The sequence below is a fragment of the Amphimedon queenslandica genome, unplaced genomic scaffold (assembly GCF_000090795.2).
Source record: "Amphimedon queenslandica unplaced genomic scaffold, v1.1 AMPQUscaffold_13453, whole genome shotgun sequence".
Classification (NCBI taxonomy): domain Eukaryota; kingdom Metazoa; phylum Porifera; class Demospongiae; order Haplosclerida; family Niphatidae; genus Amphimedon; species Amphimedon queenslandica.
The window spans coordinates 1-17,607 of record NW_003546311.1 but is presented as its reverse complement, the minus strand read 5'-3'; the positions used below and the strand labels follow the sequence as shown (position 1 = coordinate 17,607).

General features: G+C 38.8%; 4 protein-coding genes across 5 annotated transcripts; 3 read left to right on the top strand and 1 right to left on the bottom strand.

The window, feature by feature from the left end:
- Window positions 1-194: 194 nt before the first annotated feature.
- On the top strand, window positions 195-4,439 carry LOC100637290 (probable ribonuclease ZC3H12D). The gene is made up of 3 exons (XM_003385665.2): window positions 195-600; window positions 845-1,527; window positions 2,723-4,439. The coding sequence occupies exons 1-3, from the start codon at window positions 334-336 to the stop codon at window positions 3,978-3,980; spliced, it is 2,208 nt and encodes a 735-aa protein (XP_003385713.1). The 5' UTR covers window positions 195-333; the 3' UTR covers window positions 3,981-4,439.
- Window positions 4,440-4,479: 40 nt separating this feature from the next.
- On the top strand, window positions 4,480-7,770 carry LOC100637163 (solute carrier family 35 member C2-like). The gene is made up of 10 exons (XM_019995121.1): window positions 4,480-4,582; window positions 4,639-4,789; window positions 4,883-4,946; window positions 5,468-5,540; window positions 5,678-5,773; window positions 5,818-5,890; window positions 5,953-6,036; window positions 6,150-6,325; window positions 6,376-6,508; window positions 7,505-7,770. Exons 1-10 carry the CDS (start codon window positions 4,484-4,486, stop codon window positions 7,660-7,662), a joined length of 1,107 nt encoding a protein of 368 aa, XP_019850680.1. The 5' UTR covers window positions 4,480-4,483; the 3' UTR covers window positions 7,663-7,770.
- Window positions 7,771-8,068: 298 nt separating this feature from the next.
- LOC100637036 (palmitoyltransferase ZDHHC3-like) lies at window positions 8,069-12,094 on the bottom strand. Of its 2 annotated transcripts, XM_003385663.3 has the most exons (10): window positions 11,944-12,090; window positions 11,801-11,884; window positions 11,699-11,755; window positions 11,126-11,642; window positions 10,834-11,000; window positions 10,718-10,769; window positions 10,582-10,663; window positions 9,176-9,309; window positions 8,389-8,432; window positions 8,069-8,335 (listed from the first exon to the last, which is right to left on the bottom strand). In XM_003385663.3, the coding sequence occupies exons 4-10, from the start codon at window positions 11,423-11,425 to the stop codon at window positions 8,215-8,217; spliced, it is 900 nt and encodes a 299-aa protein (XP_003385711.2). In that variant the 5' UTR covers window positions 11,426-11,642; window positions 11,699-11,755; window positions 11,801-11,884; window positions 11,944-12,090; the 3' UTR covers window positions 8,069-8,214. The 2 variants fall into 2 exon arrangements, with proteins under 2 accessions (XP_003385711.2, XP_019850679.1); XM_019995120.1 differs by lacking the exons at window positions 8,069-8,335; window positions 8,389-8,432 and adding an exon at window positions 8,444-8,569 and having other exon boundaries at window positions 11,944-12,094.
- Window positions 12,095-12,124: 30 nt separating this feature from the next.
- LOC109581230 (WD repeat-containing protein 97-like) lies at window positions 12,125-17,397 on the top strand (the record flags this gene model as incomplete). The annotated part of the gene is made up of 17 exons (XM_019995171.1): window positions 12,125-12,247; window positions 12,348-13,034; window positions 13,123-13,180; window positions 13,301-13,453; window positions 13,502-13,625; window positions 13,669-13,960; window positions 14,015-14,190; window positions 14,261-14,406; window positions 14,482-14,676; window positions 14,725-14,794; window positions 15,252-15,437; window positions 15,482-15,620; window positions 15,785-16,045; window positions 16,158-16,302; window positions 16,350-16,503; window positions 16,724-17,067; window positions 17,191-17,397. Coding segments are annotated over exons 2-17 (2,964 nt in total), but the record flags the coding sequence as incomplete, so codon positions are not given.
- Window positions 17,398-17,607: the final 210 nt, after the last annotated feature.

Below are 17,607 nucleotides of genomic sequence, written 5' to 3'. Positions count from 1 at the left end.
TCAAATGATCATGATGTCCAAAGCATAAAAGCAATTTGAGTTTGCTGCAATTTCAAACTTGGTTAAAGCAGTACTAAAAAGCCAAATCATTTCTTTGACATTAAAGTACCTGCATTCTGATGCATTAATTTAAAATTCCCAAGATTCTACCATAAACATAACACACAATACAAATTGCATTCTTGATGATAATATTGAAGGAGGCGTGGCTGCGGGACTTATTTTACGCCCACGCACTCTGATAAGCCTCCAGATCAGTGTGTGCAACTATAATCAACTGGTAACTGATGCTTCTAGACGACGGGCAGCTTTCTTGCTCATAGTCTCTCCTTTATGTCTGCCATTACCACAACAAAAACTACTTCTTCTTCTATTAGTAACGGCACTGTGACCAGGGACATACTCGTCTGGAGAGAAAGAGACTCTCTTCTTGATTTGAAGTGCCGCCTCGAGCTACTCTTTGGCGTTGGGGTACACCTCTCCCCACCGCACACCAGCCCCGTCTTCCTCTCTCGTGGGGACGGTGAGGGTGAGGCAGGGAGACCAGCGAATGAATGGATGAAAGTATCTGGATCTGAAGAGGCTTGTTACAAGACGCAGGTGAGAGAGAAAGCGGGTGGATCCTACATGTACTTATTATTATCTGTGACTGGGGGAGAGATTGCTGCCTGAAGAAATTATACTAAAAATAAAAGGTTTTATTTTGAAAACAGAATGAAGAGATGGTGAGGGATAAAAGATAAGTGTATTGAAAGAAAAGGCATGAAAATTGGGTGGGAGGAGATGATTGGATGCAATTTTGCTATATATTATGATTACATACCTCTCCTCTCTCCTCCATTAGCAATACGTACTGGCTACCTATAGACCAGAGTATTTCACTGTGGTTCCCTGCGGGAATCAATTTGCCAATATACTCTTCAATGGATCCTCTAAACTCCGCGATACAATCGAGAGAGACTATCAGACAGTCCTCCAGAGATCATCTCAGGGTATCCTCGTCCAGGGAACTGAGCGATCCGTTAACTTGGCTGTGCAGAAACTCAAAGACCTCATTGAGATCCAAGAAGCCAACAGCCCTGAGACAAATGATCCAGAAGTCTTTGCATTGAGTGAGCAGCTGAGAGAACTGATGAGAAAACCAGGGACTGTTGATAACATGACTGATAGTCTAAAGAAGGCTTTGCTGGAGCGCCTGCAAGACAAAGGAGGAGGACCCACGACAACTTCTCGTGATCCAGCACTCCCCTCGCCCTCTTCTGTGCAGTATAATAAACGTGTGACACAGTTTGTTGAGTTAGGATATCCGCAAGATAAAGTGGAGACGGTTGTAAAGTCACTCGGTGTTGAAGCATCTGATAACGATATAATGGCAAGGCTAGTGTCCATTAATATTGTGCGTCCTGTTTCTACTGGAGGAGCATCTTCCACTGCCAAGCCAGAAACAACACCTGTTCCTACTACAATGAGTGGCCAGCGAGAGGGCCTGAGACCTATTGTCATTGATGGAAGCAACATTGCCATGAGGTAGGTTATGCCTCTGTAGTACATGTACATGTACATGTATGTGTATGTCTTTTCCTTTATCTCTCCCCCTCTCTCCCTACTCTTTCCTTTCTGTCAACCATTTCATCAATGTTCTCTTCCTTTTTCTCTGTTTCTCACTTTCCTTGCTTGTGTGTTTACATCACTCAACCTACTACACTCTTGTACTGCTTGCTAACTGCAGTTACTGCTAAAGGTGCATTGTTATACAGTGGCTTTTGGGACCAATTAGTGATAGCATTAGTAGAATATTGATGCTGAAAGTTATCAGTAGTCAAATTACACTCCCAACAGCTTCACCTGTACACATAAAGGCATGCAAAGAGAGAGAGAGAGAGTGATCTTACTGCCTTGTTTGCATCACTCATCATTGGGGAAAATTAAAACTAATGGGAAAGATTAAGTAACAGGAAAAGGTTGACACTTAATCCTAAGTCTAAAGTAATAATAAAGATGATAATAGATCTATAGTCTTGCCCTGTATTGTTTTTCCTATTGGGGATACCAGCTAAAGAGGTTATTTAAACTAGAAAAGGCTCCACTGCCTCCCCCTCCAGGAGACAGCAGGTGTAGAGTTTAGTGGTGAAGAGTGACTGGAGCCAGACAGTCCCACAGTTGTAACAGCTACTAGTTTCACTTTCCAATACTTTGTACACTTTCCTTGCCAGTTATGCATTATATAGTAGTGTATTATTATAGTGACTTTGTAGTAAGTGGATTAATTTGAATGAAGTTGTAGAAGTTCATCATATAATATCTCCACTATCTCTCAACCTCTGTACTGAGTGTGTTGTTGTTGATGGCCATGTTCAAGCTGTCATATTTCTGCTCTCACACACTTGACTCCATTTCATAGCAATTAAAATAAAAAACAAACAATTTGTTGAGTGCTTGGCTCCATTAGCAGCAACAGTAGGTGTACTGTATATCATGTAGTAGCAGTAGTAGTGGGTAATTATTGTTTCCTCTTGCAATAAGAGACCCTTATTGTATTATGATACAGTATGCCATTACAGGGGGATAGAGCATTATTATTATACACATTATTATGATTATTAAGTTGGATGTTATGGACTGTGGCATACAACTTTGTTATGTCTGGCCACCGTAGTATAAAGTATTGCAATGAAATTCAAACACGAATAAAAGTAATCCCTCTTCTCTTCCCTCCCTTTAGTCATGGCAACGGAACAACCTTTTCCTGCCGTGGGATCAGCATAGCTGTCAACTACTTTCTCCAGAGAGGGCACAGTGAGATTACAGTCTTTGTTCCTCAATGGAGAAAGGAGCCATCACGACCCGAGTCACCCATCAGTGATCAAGAAATCCTCTTTGAGCTCGCAAGATCAAATTTCGTACACTACACCCCCTCACGCCGGGTCAGAGATCGGAAAATCGTCTGCTACGACGATCGGTTCATTGTCAAGCTAGCGGCAGAAAGGGGTGGAGTTATTGTATCCAACGACCATTTCCGTGATCTATTAGTGGAGAAAATCCCTCAGTGGACCGAGGCCATTGAGAACCGCCTGCTTATGTATACGTTTGTTGGAGATTCCTTTATGATACCTTCAGACCCTCTCGGGAAACACGGACCTCACCTTGATACTTTCCTTCGTTTTCAAGGTGGGAGGAGTCAGACATCGGAGGGAACAGTGGAGCATCCCGTCCCACGCGATAAACAGCCCTGCCCTTATAAGGAGAAGTGTAACTTTGGTCCACGCTGTAGGTACTATCACCCCGAGAGACAGGAGAACAAAGGAAGCGAAGGTAGAGAGACATCATCACCTTTACAGGAGAATAAGACCAGCGGGGGTGTGTATGGGGTTAAGCACAGCAGCCCAACGAAGCAGTTCAGTCTTCCAATTGGACTAGGAGGTGGTGGAACCAGTGGTATTGATAGTCCTATAATGCAGGGAAGACTCATTTCGTATGTACCACCTCATCGACAGGAGACATTCTCACCCACGTACGGGTTCCCCCCTCCCCCTCGTCCCGATGCTCCCCTAAGACAACCTGTACCTCCGAGAGTTCTGCCACGAGGAGAGATGTCCTACCCTCCTCCTGGTGCCTCTGACTCGCTACGACAGCCACCACAGCCCGGCTTAAGGCCATATATATTGATGAACACTCCAACGACCCAATACTATTCTATTGATACACCTCATCAGACTGCACCCATAATGGGACATGGGGTTCCCCTCTCTGCCCCCCCTCCCCGCCCACACACTGCACCTTTAAACAACCCATACACGCATCCCCGAGACCACTCCCATCTAAGAGACCACACCCATCACTGGGACCACACCCATTCTTTATTATACGAGCATGCAGCTTCTTTGTATCCTGCGGAGAGAGAGAGGATCAGGAGCGTTTTGTATCAGTATCCTCAGATAAAGGACATGAACACTTTAATGCATTATGTTGGTAACAGGTAATCCGCCCAATCTTATTACTGATTAATACTATCATGGATTAATTATTAGATATTACATACATACACAATTAATTGATGAAAGTGTAATGATATTACATGTGTCTTGTCTGTTTCCTCTATTATTATTATTAGTATTATTATTATTATCGTGTTATGTATTATTAATTTGTTACGTACCTTACCTACTCATTTTTTGTTTGTTCTTTGCAAGCAGCTGGTAGCAATTTTGGTTGTATCAATCAGCTTTTTTTAACATTATGTGTGTTCATTATAATGTTGAGGTACATTACCTTCCCTTCTCTCTCTCTTTTATCTTTCCTGTCTCTCGTGCATTGTTCTTCCTCTCATTTATTTGTTCTCTCTCTCCTTTTCATTGACCAAACCGAGTCTAAGTTTAATTTTTTGTTAAATCATTGTGTATTCTACTTTTCTAAAAAAGATTCTAAATTTCTAATCCTAATTAATATTCATGAGATGTAATTAATTGCGACCACGCCCACCAAAATGGAAACAATATGGCGGCTATCAAAGACTGTTTTGTTGATTTTGCAGTACTATTTCTTCTCCATATCTCTGACTTTCTACAACAAGAAGCTATTAACGGTAAGATAACGAGCCGATACGGTGGCTCTACGTCTCCTCTTTCCCTTTCAAATCAGAATTATCCATTCCCAATCAGCATGACCATCATACACCTCATCATCAAGTTTCTATTGGCTTGGACCATTAGAGGAACTCTTTATTGTGCCAGAAAGTCGCCTCAGGCTACATTTGGATGGAAGAACTATCTTAAGTCAATATGTCCCGTAGGTGAGATAAAGAGAGAGAACGAGGAACATATTTGGGCAAGGATCATGAAGGATGAATGACTGTGAATGTGTTGTATGTGTATCTTATTTGTAGCTATCTTCACATCTCTTGACATTGGTCTCTCAAACTGGAGTCTCCTCTATATTACAATATCATTGTAAGATGAGAGAGAGAGGGAAGGCTGTTATTGTGATGTTAAACTCTTGTTTTACCCACTCATACACGTATATATGCACACTCATCACAACAGGCAATTCATTATAATCTTTTATGGGAAAATCTAAGACATTACATGGGCACTACTTCCCCCACACTTAATTAAGTACATGGGCTATATATATCATTATTAACAACCTTACACTCCCTACTTGAAGGCTGTTTGGGAAAGAATTCATTTTTGTAGTAGATTCTATTTTCACTGTTGTCACTGACCACTGCTAATTAGCCCACTATATCAACTCCTTTGCTTTACTACTCCTAATAGTTCCTAATAGAGTCATTCCTAGTAGTAAATGCAGGTGATTCCTCACTCTCTCTCTCTCTAGCATTGCTTCATTGTACTTTCAGTATGCATGCAGTCGTGTTTGTGTTATACGGCTTGTTGACTCTGCCTAATAATAATTTTGGGGTAGTTTTATTTGATATTTTTTTAATTTTTGGGTGTTTTTGTCTTGTTAGGTATACCATGTCCAAGTCAACGGCACTTGTATTTATTTTGTTTTTTGGTATTGTAATAGGGATTGAGCAACCAGTGAGTTATAATGGTTGTGTCCATATATTGTGTATGTATTGTATAGTGTATCAGTATGTTTATATTGTTGACATGTTTTTTTAGTTTTTACTGTAAATTCTCTTTACCCATCTCTCTCCATCTCTCTTTTTTTGCAGAGACTAATTCAAATTTTTGTTGTTTTATTAATTTTTGCTGGTCTAGTAATGTTTACTTATGAATCCACTGCATTTGAATGGGAAGGATTTATATTGGTATGTTCATTATAGTGTCTACAATGTGAATCTCTCTCCATCAGGTGATTTTAGCATCAATAGTTACTGGTTTAAGATGGTCTACTGCTCAACTTGCATTACAGAAAGAAGAGTATGGTGTGTGTCCTAAATCATGTACTCTTGTTAATCTCATCAATCATACCTTCCTTGCCCTTTAGGACTGTCTAATCCGGTTAATATGATTTACAATTTACAACCTGTAATGATCCTTACACTGATACCCCTTGCTTTCTTTATAGATGGTAACTCACTCTACCATCAACATGCTTAAATCTTATCTCTCTCTCTCTCTCTCTCTCCCTCCCTCTCTCCCTCCATCCCTCCCCCCTCCCTCCCTCTCTCTCTCTCATTTCAGGTATCCATTTTGCCATTTCAAGGAAGCTTTTACTTGCTCCTAGTCCGTCTGTCCTCCTCACCACACTGATATTGATATTAATGGCAGGAGTATTAGCATTTCTATTAGCAATGTCAGAATATTTATTAGTCTATCACACCTCAAGTCTTACTTTCTCTGTATCTGGTGTCATCAAGGTCAGTCTTTGTAGTTGTGGTAATGGAGTCCTTGTTGTTACTTCCTGCAGGAAATCATTATATTGACTATTAGTACAGTCTTTGTTGAGGAAGGGTCCTTAAGCTTGCTGAAGGTCTCGGGGATGGTTTTATGTGTGATGGGTGTTGCTACTCATTCCGTTTTAAAAGCTATTAGATTACAAGGTATCATTAAAGAGAGAGATAGCAGAAATGCATATGATAAGGTGGCCAGTCGGGGACACAACAGATACCCTACAATATCTCACTGTATATTAATCCTTCCACTCATTGTATATATTCACTGCCTATAATAGTAGTGTATCACACTTTACTACAATGGAGTGATTAGATGGGAAGGTATGTATTGTTATTATTGTTAGTAGGAAATGATAATCCCTAGCTACTAGTTCTTGTCCTAACATTGAAAGTATCACTTCAGTGCTTCATGGTACACCTATGTACACTGGGTTTCCACCCCAATTCTACTCGCAGATTATCATTAATTGTGTTTCTATGACTTTTTATATGCGTATGGCAGCTTATTTAGCTTTGGCCACTTTATCTTTTAGAGTAGTATTTTAGTCTTATTATGTTGTATTATATAATTGCAACTATACATAATTATGCCATTTATTGCTAGAATGCTATTTTTATAGCTGCTCTAAATTACATGCCAGAGAAGTGACAGTTAATAATGACAACAGCATAAAAACAGTTTAAAGTTATTTAATGCTATCATGGAAACAGCTGCTGCCTTTTACCCGGTTACCCACTACATGTAATTCATATGTCTCTAATGTCAGTGTGTATGTAAGGTTATAGCATATAGTCTGTGTAGTAGGAAACTGCTGTAAATAATTAAGAAATTATTTGATCCTTTGATGTTAATTAATTATCCAATGTACTTTCAGTGTTGTGGGCAGGAAACAGCCCACCTCTAAGAATTCTAGCTTGAGGATTCTCGGTATTGATATTTTATACACTGCGTCTGATTGAGATTATGTGTGTCATTAATTTCATCATTGTGTTGTTTTTGTGGTGTCTGTTTTGTGTTTCTGTGTGTGTGTCTACATGCAAGTTATTCTTATTAGAGCGGATAATTACATTTTTCATATTATTATTGTTATCATGATTAAACTATTTTGACTAGTTGCAATTCTCATCATCTTTTCTTTACAGATGAGGCGGTTAGGAGACAGCAAGAGCTCCAACTCTCTCGTGAAAGGGAAGACAACATCAAACTCGTTCGGTCGAACGAGAGACGAAGATCGCAGTGTGACGAGTCCAGCAGTGACTCAGAAGACAGCGTTGAGATTTATAGAACTACAAGACTTTAACATATCAATAATGCGACATTCAATCAATCTACAAAGAAAATAAATAATAATTTATTTTTTTGTATCTGTTAATTTTTTTGCATCATTTTCACCGGTTATACTGTTAAATGGTACACTCAATAGTGGAGGAGGAGGTGGGCATTAGATTAATGAAATTTGCTATGAATTATGGCAATCATACGCCCACAAGTTAGCAACTTTTTGGCACCTTGTTTACACCTGGAGGTGTTAACAACTCAACTTCCTGTTTATTGTCAAGTGGTAACATTCAAAACTCACAATTATTAAACTACTATAGCTATATTCAGATTGCTTGCTATCATCAATTATGCTCATTAACAGCATGAATGGATGATTGGCTGTGCTCATTATTAGGCAACTCAGCAATCACTCATGGAACACATAATAAATATGCAGAGCCACTCAAGAGCATGTGAATTATTTTAAAGGAAAAAAGAGGCAGAGCAGAAAGGAGAAGAGCTAGAGAGAGAGAGAAAGAAAGTAGGAAAACAAATACAAATTTAAATAAAAACATTATAAATAGAGGAGGAATTATACATCTAATAGTACAGAGTGTAAGTGAGTGCGGAGTGTCTTGTAAGGAGGTTCACCGAATGGAGAGAGCCAAGAGAAACTAGGAGAAGAACCAAACACTTCAATGAGGCTGTCAGACCTAAAACAACAAGAGAGTTATGTGTAATAAAAACATATAAAACATCTGCCGACCATTTTTGTCTCGATCTGTTTTCTTTCTTCAATGATTCAATGCCCTACATTATAAGTTGAATAATAATAAGGACATTGTTAGATGAATCCAATAATTATAGGCATAAAGTCTGAGAGTGGAGTGCAAGGTGAGTAATAATAAACAGAAATTCAATCTTCACTTGTATGTCTCTGTATAGGCCTATTAGCATAAAGACAAACAGACATCAAAGAAAACTGAATCAAAACTTTACACTGTCAGGATTTTGGAGGAAAAGTCAACGAAGCATACCCTAAACTCAAGTGGATGTTAGATCATGTCTGTGACGTCATTCTGTTTCCCAAATATAATGTATATGCAAATGAAGGAGTGCTTCCACCCTAAGGCTATATACCACAGGGTGCCAAAGCATCATGAAATTATTACTAATACCAAGAGTAAATAATACCTAAAGGTATTATTATTATTAGTATTATTAGGTACTATTAGGTATTATTTACTCTTGCTAATACCTATACAGGGAGGAATAGATTTTCACTTTGCTATCATGAAAAACACGGGACTTTTCTAGGGCCTCCTTTGCTCTTTCCCAACAGAGAACTCAAAGCTTTCGGGTGTATTTTGAACATTTCTAAATTCCCAGCATACCAAAGCATGTCTTGATTATTTTCAGTATAAATAAATAAATACACTAAATGAGAGAAATTATGCCCGCATGCATATAAATCAAAACATGGTATCTGCTAACTGAATAAAACCCCAAAAATCAATTAAAAATATTATTGTATTGTTCGTAAAATATCTTACTGTTTCATCAGTGATGATGGCGTGTATTTGAGTACAGAACATTATACATGTAAAAAGAGAGAACAAGAAACCTTCAAAGACACAAAATATGATGGCAATGAAGACAAGAGGTCCAGGAAGAAATGCATCACAACCTAGTAGCAAAATAAAAAAAAATAATAACAATGATATTAATATTAATAATATTAATAATTATTATTATTAATAATTAATATTAATAATATTAACATAATAATAGTATTGAGCCTATCCTGCTTTCCCTTTCATAGGGTGCCTCTTAGCTTCAGTCTAAAGTTTAATTTCTTTGGCTTGTAGCACAAGGTTTCCCACAGGTTTTCGACATACTATGCTGTACAAAAAGTTTGAACTAGTCAATTTGAAAAATTGGAATTTTTATTAATTTTTAAAGTTACTCAAAAATCGGGCCAAAGTCCCTGTACTATAGTACAGGGTCATTGGTCAAATTTTGCCAAAAATGTCAAGGAGAGAATTCTTCATTTTTACTATATTTTCTGATGCATATAGATGTTCTTATGTTGTATAGAAAGTTTGAGCTGATTCCAATCAAAATTGGATTTTTTATGAATTTTTAAAGTTACTCAAAAATCGGGCCAAAGTCCCTGTACTATAGTACAGGGTCATTGGTCAAATTTCGCCAAAAATGTCAAGGACAGAATTCTTCATTTTTACTAAATTTTCTGATGCATATAGATGTTCTTATGTTGTATAGAAAGTTTGAGCTGATTCTGATCAAAGTTGGATTTTTTTATGAATTTTTAAAGTTACTCAAAAATCGGGCCAAAGTCCTTGTACTATAGTACAGGGTCATTGGTCAAATTTCACCAAAAATGTCAAGGACAGAATTCTTCATTTTTACTATATTTTCTGATGCATATAGATGTTCTTATGTTGTATAGAAAGTTTGAACTGATTCCAATCAAAGTTGAATTTTTTATGAATTTTTAAAGTTACTCAAAAATCGAGCCAAAGTCCCTGTACTATATAGTACAGGGTCATTGGTCAAATTTCCTCAAAAATGAGAATTAGACAATTCTCCATTTTTATTATTTTTTCTTATACATATACATGTTCTAATGATTATGTATCAAGTTTGAATCGATTCCGATCAAATTAAAATTTTTTACTAATTTTAAAAGTTGCTCCAAAATTGGGCCAAAGTCCCTGTACTATAGTACAGCCAAATTTCGCCAAAAATGAAAAGGAGAGAATTTTTTCTGATGCATATTATACAAGTACTTATGTTGTGTAGAAAGTTTGAGCAGGTTTCAATCAAAATTGGATTTTTAATGAATTTGATAGTAGCTCCAAAAGGCAATTAAATTGCTGCTGTTTAGTTCACACAAGCACAGTCTCATAGTATAAATAAATAAAGGGACTATTCATACCTTCAAAATTATTCTGTACACATCTAAAGATGAATGAGGCAGTTAGAAAGAGACCAAAAATAGACGTAATCATGACATAAAACTAAAGAAAAAGGAGCAAGGAGAATTAAGTATTGTATAATTAATCACTCGTTACCGTAAAAAGAACAAAAAACTTTTGATTATTCTGCCCAACGCAATTATTAATCCTAAAAAAAAGAAAGGAGAACGGTGTAATTCCAATATAAAGCAATAAAAAAGACTATCTCTGACCAGGGGCAGTGGTGATCCATCCTATGGATGCAGTGTTCACAGATGCTGCAATGGTGGGCTCTGTCAGGCTTTACGCTACGACACTTCTTGCAGTAACGGACTTCCTCCCCTTCACTCCGCCTCTTACTGATCTCCTCCTCTGTCGTACTCTCATGTGGGACCACGCCCTATAATACGCAACCATTATCTTAATGCAAGTGTTTTGTTCCAATTAATGCCCACACATCAATTTTGTTTCTAATTAATGCCCATACATCAAATGTTGCTTCTAATTAATGCCCACCCAACTGACCGGATTGGTTATCATTGCTTTGACATGGGAGACAACAGAGAGGGTCACTAGACCTGTGAATGCAAGGGTGGAGAGAAACGTAAAGACGTCTGGAAAAGCCGGGGCGACCACTGCCAGAAGTACAACGACCCCATAGACTAGAAATATGTACGTGGCCACTGCGCAGGCAATTCCACACGGGTCCCAGATGAACCAGCTGGAGCCTTTGTGCCTCTTTGGAGATGTCATAGCTGGGCTCTCTTCCTCCCTGTCCTGAATAAAAAAATACTTGTTGTCTCCCTCCGAAAAATCCAAAGCCATGAAACGATGAGAATACGGAGGTGAGCAAACTGTACAGTCTGTACTCTGGTATAGCAAGGATTACGGAGGAAAGTGATCTAGAATACGGAGAATTGTTTTTACAGAAACTGAAAATTGATACAATTTTATGCTATAATTTATTGATGTTATAATTTTAGTCTTTTCTTGTTTGATCGAATCTTGCTTCGTTAAACGCTTCAGCTTGATCAATATAAGGCTAAATGTAAAATAACAATGAAACCATAACCATTACACATTTATAATAATATTAACCTGCTTTTCTTCATCTAACATGAAATCCCATCGCTTGCAATATTGAGCGTATTTTCTCTAAAATAAAAAAAAACAATAAGAGGAAAACAATAAATCCATTACTTTGTGTGTCTTGTTTGTAACGAAGTCAAGCTTTCCCTGTTCCTTTGCAAACAACTCAAAAGCTGTTACTTCTCTTGGTACAAACTGCCAGAGTAGAACAATGCAATTATTAATTTTTCCATCCATTTTCATCACAATTCTACCTGATTTAATTTCAGTTTCTTTTTCTTCAGTGCTTCGTGTGAGATAGCCCTCGAGCCTAATGTAAGGACATTAATTGATCTCAAAGTCAAAGATCTCCCTGAATAAAATGAAATCAAAGTCGCCATTTAATAGAAGATGCCTAATGCAGCTAGCTATGCTTCCAGTAAAATTTACATCCCACGCAATTTCTTCTTTAATTAGTCTAGGAGGTGTGGCTAGAAGCATGTCTTTGCATGTCTCTCTTTCTCCCTGGCTATCTCTTGGAAGGAGGGACGTTCTTAGCTGGAGGAGTGCGAGAATCAAGTACATTAGTTGATTAGTAGCTGTACAATGAGTGCTGTTTAGTTAATATTAGGCACAGCTGTAATAATTATTTAAGGTTAATTATAATAATTCTTTTTAGCTTTAGTCTCATAAATCAGTATAGAGATTATGGTAGGATAAGAGGTGGGCCTGAAAATGGTGCCGGGTGGCCTGTTAGAAAGAAGAGGATGCTTGAAGCGGCTCGTAAAGAAAGAAAGAAGAATGCGCATAGATTTAACAGTCATCATAAGACTCCTGAGATTTGGACACCAGGCCCACTACCACCACCTGAACAGAAGAAGAAAGGAAAATAAAATTTTTAAAATAATTATAATTATAATAATTATTATTTAGCGAGTGTACTGACGTTCACGGAAAATAAACTTTAAAATATCCGGATTGTGTATAGACTAAATAAAATTTACGGAGGTGATCGATGTTGTCGTGGCAACATGATCGCATAACAATCCAACATGGCGGCCGGGACGACTGGGCTGGTGCTAAAGCAGGGCCTCTTGTCCTCCTCCTCTCACAGGTTGGATGGTAAAATACTCTCTGTAGTCTACCAGCCCGAGTCCCAGACCTGCACTGTCTTTCACGAGGAGAGTGTAAGTGTTTTCGTTGCCGGATCCAAGGGCTTAAATTATACCTTCAATGGTGATACCAAGTCTTTGCTTCATGTGAGCCAGTTTGAAGTATTTGTGGCCGTTGGGAGGCACAGGATAGCCATAATCACCAAGGACTTTAAGCCTTTTTTTGAAACGAACAGTAAAAACCCAATAATCAAGTGAGTGAGTTGTGACTAACATGACATGATCAGCATGTTGCTAACCTGCTGACACACTTTGACACTAGCTCTCTTTCTCTTAACACAGTTGCCTCTATAATCCATGCTCTGGTGATATCATTACATCTGAGAAAGGAAGCATAACTGTACGTAAGAAGATTAATAAAAAATAATGTATTTTATGTAGCAAAATGCCATGCATATTACTCTACTGTCTTGTGCATGGATAAGGTTTAAGGTGTCATTGCTTTTTCTCAATCATGTAGTGCTGGTCATTTCATCATGGTGGTAAGACCCTCTCAATCAGTCATGTCATTGATGCTGGGATCAGTGAGGATGACAGTGTTGGCATCATTCATCTCGAGCATGTCCCTGGAAATGCACAAAGATGCTTTGTATCTGTACGATCATCAGTAAAGGTAAATGATGAAGAGAGACAATGGCTAATACACTGTTTGCACATGTAGGTGTATCATTTGGTTACCGGACGCTTACTAAAAGAAGCTACAGATCTTCACTCTCGGCCAATATCATCTCTCCTCTTCTTTCACCCTTTGCAGTACATCATCACAGGAGCAAGAGATGGATCAAGTACTACCTTATAACATCCTTCTATTACTTACAGTTCTTCTAGTTAAAGTCTGGAGCCAGCAATGGGAGCAAATATGTAGTTTCATAGGCCACGAGGGCCCAGTAACTTCTTTGTGTCCATATTCCAGTGGCCCGTTAGTCATCAGTGGGTCACTGGACAGCACCATGAAGATATGGAGTCTCAAAGGACTGGATCTAGTTCAGACACTGGATCACAGTGTTCCAGTACAGGGCCTAGTGTCACAGCCTGGTTGCAATACTGTCATATCTTATTCGACAAAGAAACTCTTCCATTGGAATATTAATGAGCTCTATAAGAAACTGACTACCATTGGGTAAGACTCACAAGCAGTCCCTAACTTAAATTCAAAATACATTGTACACTGTAGTTCTGATGTTATTGAGCTCCATGCTACTTCTCATCCACTTGTTCCATTGAGATTGGTTGCTGCTTGCTCTGATGGAGCAGTAAGACTAGTATCCCCTGTCAGTGGGTCTATACTGACCACTTCACTCCTTCATCACTCTTCTATCATACTTAATACTGTTTATAAAGCATTTGATGGTGAGGAAAGAAAGAAAGAAAGGAGGCATTACTTGTATCAGTTTTATTACATTGTTCTCTTTGCTTTTAGAAACTATGTTCATATTAACTGAAGATGGTACCATCATGGTATACGATTGTACCACTAATCCATGCACCTGTCAGTCCGTTTGGGAGCCCAACACTTCACTAGGGAACTACACCTGTCTATCATTATATGAACTAACGCTGGATGCTGTAAGGTCTAGAGAGATTGAAAGATTAAAAATAAAGTTGAAAGCTCACATTTTATTTCTTGCATTCATTATACAGGAAGAGTTGGAGGAATTACAGTCGGAGGATCGTTGGCTGTCAGTTCTAATTGAAGCCCACAAGAACTCACCCTACGAGGAGGAGAAGCCGTTGTATAAGGAGAGACGGGGGCTCTACCTCCTGCTAGCAGGGACAGACGAGGGCTACATTGCTGTCCTGGATCAAACCAATGGAAGCATATTATACTCAGTCAAAGTACAGTACAGTGTTATTATTATACATGTACATGTACATGTACTGTAGGATCATGAGTCACCAGTATCCTTCATAGCCTGTAATCCAAAGAGACAGAATATCATCACTGCTTTTAAAGGTTAGCTGTGTACATGTACATGCACACGTACATGTATGTATGTATACATGCATAAAGTCCACATGTATATACATGTATGTACAGGGGCGTATCTAGGAATTGGAGAAGGGAGGTGCTAAGGGCGCGTGAAGCGCGCTGCGATTTTGGCCACACCCACTTTTACGGCGGTAAAACGGCCTTTTCCTGCATTTTCGACAATTACGGGTGGGGCCAAGATCATTTCAAGCATACTGCCATGTTACTGGTACTTCTGATTGCTCCTTAAAGCACTGGAAACTGCTGAAATCATGATAAGGGGGCTAGATAACTTTGTTAAGAGGCTTGGTAGTGATGCAAGAGTCCAGGACTTCAGTAATTTTTTCTGAGCCCAGCCCTGAGGGGGGTGCTCAAGCCCCCTCAGCCCCCCCCTAAATACGCCTCTGTATGTACATGTTACATGTACTGTTTTATTTCCTAGATGAGCACATTATAATTTGGCGTGTTTATCCTTACTCCAATCAAGATGCTCTCGTTATGATGATGTCATTTGATGTCATCGGTTGCCCCACCCACATTGCGATACTCTTGGATAGACTCTGCATTGGCGTCAATGATTATGACAGAGCCAACTATGCACTGACTGTGTACTCACTACTGGACTTAAGTAAGTACCTGTTTTATTATGACTATATTGATGTCTTCCTTCAGCCTGTTATTCTAGCAATCCACTGCACAGTCATAGTGAGCCTATCACTGGATTAGACGTGAACACTCGTCTTCACCTCTTTGTCTCTTGTGCTAAGGACTTGAGTGTGAGGGTCTGGTCACAGGACAACAACATCTTAAGGTAAAATAACAATAATAATAATAATGATAAATTTTTTACTTTAACTACATGTACTGTACATGTACTTATTTTTCAAGCACTGAAGCATTTGCCTTATTTCTTCATATTTCCTTGTTTTATGATAGTAATAATAATAATGACACTTTTGTATTATTCTATTGTAGAATAGTGCAGTTAGATGCTGTCCCCAATTCAGTCTCCTTCAGTAGTCAGACTGGTAACATCACTGTTGGGATGAAGGGTCACCTTTACTCTCTCCACCACATGCTCTATCTCACTACAGCCTACATCAAGCAGCTAGTCTCTCTCACTGCTGGGATCGAGGAGGAGAGGGAGGAAGCTCAGAGAGAACTCTTGGCTCCTTTAGAGTCCTTTTCACCCGAGGATCAGATAAGACTAGATCCTCCTAGCGATGAGTTTAAAGCGTATGAATACGAGAGATAGGGAAAGAAAGGGAGAAAAGAGAGAAGAGCTTGTGTATGTGTACATGTATGCAGTACTTGTCTTTATATTATAGTGTATTCTCTCTCTTTACAGTGAAGCATATAGAGGTGCCTTGTCTCAGGAGGAGTTGGATGAGCTTGATAGAAAAGCTGCCCTTAAAACTGAGGCAGTTATGAAGCTCCTCTCACGTGAAGAAGATCTTAAAAGCATAAGAGACACTAAAGCTAAAATAGATAAGGTTAATAGAAACTATTAAAGAGAAAAATGATGATTTTATGGTATTAGGAGAGTGCAGCATTGACAGTTTTTGAGAAGAAGCAAGCGTGGAAGCAAGTGTATCCATTGCTACAGCCGATACCAGGAACTGAGGTTAAATGCTCGGAAATTGATGATTTTGACCCTGATACTTATGGACTCATTCCCATACCAATTGAACCATGTGAGAATAGCAAAACTATATACATTTAGTTTCTGCATGTACATGTACTGATGTCGTGTGGGAATTTTTAGCTGATTCCAATCAAAATTGAAAGTTGCTATGTACAAAATTTGCCCAAAGACACTTTATTTATAGAGATGCATGTAATTCTCAATTTTTTATGTTTTCTTTCTCTCTCATCTCCTCTTCATCCTCTACATGTACTGTATGTCTTCACCAGATGAGCCATTCTCCATTGGCCCCCGTCGCTGCTTCTTCCCTCCACTGCATAAGTTCGATCCACCATACCCAATAGCCCCTGACTGCCACTTACCCAATTCTATACTTTTACAAAAACTGAGAAAGAGCGATGAAGACAGGAAGCTCGCCGAATCATGGAAACCTCCAACCCTTTCCGACAAACAGAGACAGCTAATGTTGGAGCAGCAAGAAGGAGAGGAGGAGGAGGAAGAAGAGGAAGACAGCGACTTAATGAATAGACTGAGAGCTGCCATGATGGCCGACGACACTTCTATCCCTTCTCCTTCTCCTCCTATAACACCTCCTCCACCAGAGTCCCCAGTGGTTAGTACACACATTATTATGCTCTAGTATACATGTACATGTATTATACTCATAAATTTCATCTATACTGCATGTACATGTACACGTACTTCTGTACGTTATGTATTATTTTTTCTGTTTCAGAGAGAAGTGAGGACAAAAATGAAGGTTGAGAAGCTCATTGCTCCTAAGCCGAAGCCAAAGACTCCTCCTCCTCCTCCTCCTCCCAAGACTCCAACTCCCCCTCCCAAGTCACCGACCCCTCCCCCTCCCACTCCACTGCCTGAGTACATCACACAGTTCATTGGTCAGGCTTGGTTTGATGGACTCTTTCCACAGCCTTCAACTAAAGTATGACTTTTATTTAGACCATTTTATTTCCGTAACTTGATACGTTTACTTGTGGAAATTGGTTGATTTTGATAAGTTACGATTGTCTAACAAAATATTGGCTATAGTCCATGCATTTTTGGCTTCAAAAACACTCCATTAGATTTAGCAATGCCCTTGCATGTAGCCAATTATTCAAACGGTCTGCATCATTACATACATGAGCTCTTT

What these genes read in the sequence shown, in the direction of transcription:
- LOC100637290 (XM_003385665.2), top strand. Translation starts at nt 334, where the DNA reads ATGTCTGCCATTACCACAACAAAAACTACTTCTTCTTCTATTAGTAAC. An exon ending in AGGCTTGTTACAAGACGCAG is followed by an intron (nt 601 to 844) that starts GTGAGAGAGAAA and finishes CTCCTCCATTAG; the next exon opens with CAATACGTACTGGCTACCTA. An exon ending in GGAAGCAACATTGCCATGAG is followed by an intron (nt 1,528 to 2,722) that starts GTAGGTTATGCC and finishes CCCTCCCTTTAG; the next exon opens with TCATGGCAACGGAACAACCT.
- LOC100637163 (XM_019995121.1), top strand. Translation starts at nt 4,484, where the DNA reads ATGGAAACAATATGGCGGCTATCAAAGACTGTTTTGTTGATTTTGCAG. An exon ending in CTCTATATTACAATATCATT is followed by an intron (nt 4,947 to 5,467) that starts GTAAGATGAGAG and finishes TTGTCTTGTTAG; the next exon opens with GTATACCATGTCCAAGTCAA. An exon ending in AAAAGCTATTAGATTACAAG is followed by an intron (nt 6,509 to 7,504) that starts GTATCATTAAAG and finishes TTTTCTTTACAG; the next exon opens with ATGAGGCGGTTAGGAGACAG.
- LOC100637036 (XM_003385663.3), bottom strand. Translation starts at nt 11,425, where the DNA reads ATGGCTTTGGATTTTTCGGAGGGAGACAACAAGTATTTTTTTATTCAG. An exon ending in TGTACAGAATAATTTTGAAG is followed by an intron (nt 9,310 to 10,581) that starts GTATGAATAGTC and finishes TTTTGCTACTAG; the next exon opens with GTTGTGATGCATTTCTTCCT. An exon ending in AACAGATCGAGACAAAAATG is followed by an intron (nt 8,336 to 8,388) that starts GTCGGCAGATGT and finishes TTGTTGTTTTAG; the next exon opens with GTCTGACAGCCTCATTGAAG.